This window comes from Polistes canadensis, unplaced genomic scaffold (genome assembly GCF_001313835.1).
Source record: "Polistes canadensis isolate GaletaPanama2010 unplaced genomic scaffold, ASM131383v1 scaffold_54, whole genome shotgun sequence".
NCBI lineage: Eukaryota > Metazoa > Arthropoda > Insecta > Hymenoptera > Vespidae > Polistes > Polistes canadensis.
This window is the reverse complement of record NW_014569601.1, coordinates 775,794-779,168: the sequence shown is the minus strand read 5'-3', so window position 1 is coordinate 779,168 and position 3,375 is coordinate 775,794. Positions and strand designations below refer to the sequence as shown.

The following is a 3,375-nucleotide window of genomic DNA, read 5'->3' as shown; positions in this document are numbered from 1 at the left end:
TTCTAGAATAATTTCATAAATTGGTATATGAAAAAAGATTGAATTCGTAAAAAATGAGAACAGATATAGAGAAGATAGTATATAAATAAAAAGATATAATAATAATAATAATAATAATAATAATTAAAAAAAAAAATAAATTGGATTACTTCGTCGAACTTCAGAGGATATTCGTCAAAGTAAAAAATCTGTTACAATAAGGAGAAGAAAGGCCCTCGAGAACGAGGCAAAGGAATGATGAGAACGCTTTCCAATACACTTAAGAGTCCGTGTCACGTTTCAGAAGATGATGAGGGAAGGTCGTGACGTCACCAGTAACCCCAAATGTACATGCAATCATAGGCGTCGACTACTAGATCTCTGCGTGTGTTCGCCGATTCGTTCGCTGAATATGCGGCTTGCAAGATTCACCCGAACCCACTGAATACGTTTGAAATAGGAAAAAGGAAAGGAACAAACGATAATAGGGGGAAAGAAAAAGAGAGAGAGAGAGAGAGATAGAGAGAGTTCCCATCGGCAATAGGTAATACTATTAAAAATTCAATCCACGAAAAACCAATGATGAGATATTCGCATTCTCGTTCAAAAAGAATTGCTCGGATTAAATACTCGTTAATAATTTATTACTCATTCTTATACGATTGATATACATTATTTAATAAGATTTATCGATTATTGTAACAATCGCAATCGGATTTATACTTATTTAAATAAGATCTCTTTTTATAATTAAATATAAACGAGCGCGAGTGTTAGAGTATAAGATTTATAAATGATCAGTTATATTATTATATCACAGAATTAAAATGTTATTCTTAAATGAGACGTAATTAATCACCATTTCAATTAAGCATTTTACAATCGTAGATGATAAAACGATTAAAAAAACAAAAAAAAAAGCATTATTAAATATTATCTTTAGAAAGAAAAAATTCTAGAGAGAAAGACGAATATCAAATTTATTATAATTCTTTCATTTCTATATAAAAACATTCGAAATTTTCTCTTTATATGAATTTCATTTTTAAAATTAGTTATATCACAAATCATTCTCATTGATAATAATAACAAATTATATATATATACATATAAACGTATTTATAAGTAGAAAAACATACATACGCCTATGCCGTTTCAGTGTTCTCCTCGATGTAGTCATAGATACATATATATATACTTATACGTATAGATGATAGTGTTTATTCTGTTGGCGATGGTAGAAGAAGGATGAAGGACGATAGGAGAAGGCATTGTTTCAGGGTTCTCGCTTTGATCTAAAGATGACAATGTTCAATGTCTAAGGTACCTTATTTCTTCTCTTAACCACCAACTTTCTCTTTCTCTCTTTCACTCTCTCTCTCTCTCTCTCTCTCTCTCTCTCTCTCTCTCTCTCTCTCTCTCTCACTCCTTCTATTTCATTCTCAAATACTTCTAGTATCGAGGATTCACTATACAGTTATATAATATTCTCTCTCTCTCTCTTTGACGTTTGACCTTCTTCCACCAGACCATCAGAGAGAAAGAGAGAGAGAGAGAAATCCTCTTTTCCGTTCCTTTCACCTTCTTCTTTTCTTCCTCATTTTTCTTCTTCTTCTTCTTCTTCTTCTTCTTTCACTTCTTCGGCGAAAGCCAACGAACAATATGACTGAATTATACATAGGGGACACTCTCGGTGGTTATTGGTTCGAGGTCAAGAGTCCACGCGAAAGGTATAAAGGCCGCGACTGGGTACGATTGTCTCTTGATCGGTTTGGTTTTCACGGACGACAACGAGAGAAAGAGAGAGTGAGAGAAAGAGAGAGAGAGAGTCACGCTCGATCGTGATCTAGTTTCTTCGTAAAGGTAGTTTCTTTGAACCATCTAGCTGCCAAGAAGGGGTGGGACACGCCTTCTCCTCCCCCAAACTTCCATCCCCTTTTTCCCCTCATGCATACATACATACATACATACATACATCCATACATATATACATACATACGTACATACATACGTACATAGATATATACGTACATACGTACGTACATACATATATGCATAGATACGTATATATATATAGAAAGAGAAAGAGGAGGATAAAAAAGAGGACATGAGGGGTTACGCTGGGTGATGGTACTTTAACTTTTCCGACCTACCGAATCAACGACATCAACCGCATCAACGGTTGCACACCAAGTGACGTTCCTCAAGTGGTGAACTCGAACGGCAAACTTTCACGATTACGTCGATCGATCCTGTTCTTTCTTTCTTTCTCTCTCTCTCTCTCTCTCTCTCTCTCTATCTATCTCTTTCTTTCTATTATCTCTCTTTCTCTCCTTCTTCTTCTATTTTCTTTTCTTTTTTTTTTTTTTTGGTTCATAAACGTCAAGGACCCTTAAGCTTTCAGCGACCGTGAAAAGGATAATGGACTTCTTTTTAAATATTTTCGATCTATTAACGTATCACTACGGAAGACTACCACGACGACGAAACGGTTTTATTATAAAATACTCGAATAAAGGTTGAAAGCATCTCGTCGATGGTATAGTAGTTAATATTAAATTTAATAAGAAAAAAGATATATTTTATATTTATGAGTGTGTTGTGTTTAATTTGATATTGAAGAAACAAAAGAGAACAAAAAATGTACCTTTTCGCCGCTGTCACTCGGCAGATAGAAGACAAGTACCGTGAGAAATGATATACCCATACATGGTATTATGAGGTTGACCGTGTAGAAGAGTGTCTTCCGCCTCATCGTGATGTTAAATGTGATATCGAGATAGGGCTCGTCGCAGCACGTGTAGAATTTCTCGTTTCTGAAAGGAAGAATATAAAAAAAAAAAAAAAAAAAAAAAAAAAAATTTTATTTTCATAACAAAAAAAAAAAAAAAAAAAAAAGAGAGAGAAGAAGGCATGTGGTTATTCATTCGATTCAACTAATCGATCAATCGTTCATCTATATAATACTGTGTATTTTTATACTATATTACATATCGTCGTCTCTCTTGGAATAATATTATATAATGGAATATTTATCATGTTGTATTAATATATTAATCGATTTTTTATTTTTTCAACACATCACACGAGAGAGAGATATGACTCGATGTCCACGGGTTAAAATTTTTTCAATTTTCAATGGGGAAAGTACTTTATTGCTTAAATTTCCATTTTTAAAAAGGTGAATTTTATTTAATAATGAAGATTAATATTATTTATTTAGTATTTCTCTCGTCCAAAAATTACAATTTTTAATGATGAAATTTAACAGGGAACTTGGACATGAAAGAAGTAGAACTATGTTTGATTTAGTTGGACGTTTCGTCCCTTTATTGGGACTTCTTCAGCAACTAGAAATTTTATTTTATTATTATTTCTTATATTACGACATACATG

The 3,375-nt window shown here is 33.0% G+C and overlaps 1 protein-coding gene across 1 annotated transcript in view; it reads right to left on the bottom strand.

Annotated features, from left to right (window-relative positions):
• LOC106785651 (acetylcholine receptor subunit alpha-like) overlaps positions 1 to 3,375 on the bottom strand; it is a gene marked incomplete in the record, with an annotated part of 90,855 nt that overhangs the window by 4,497 nt on the left and 82,983 nt on the right. Inside the window, 1 exon segment of the mRNA XM_014746288.1 lies at positions 2,627 to 2,795. Within this exon segment, the coding sequence (XP_014601774.1) occupies positions 2,627 to 2,795 (169 nt within the window).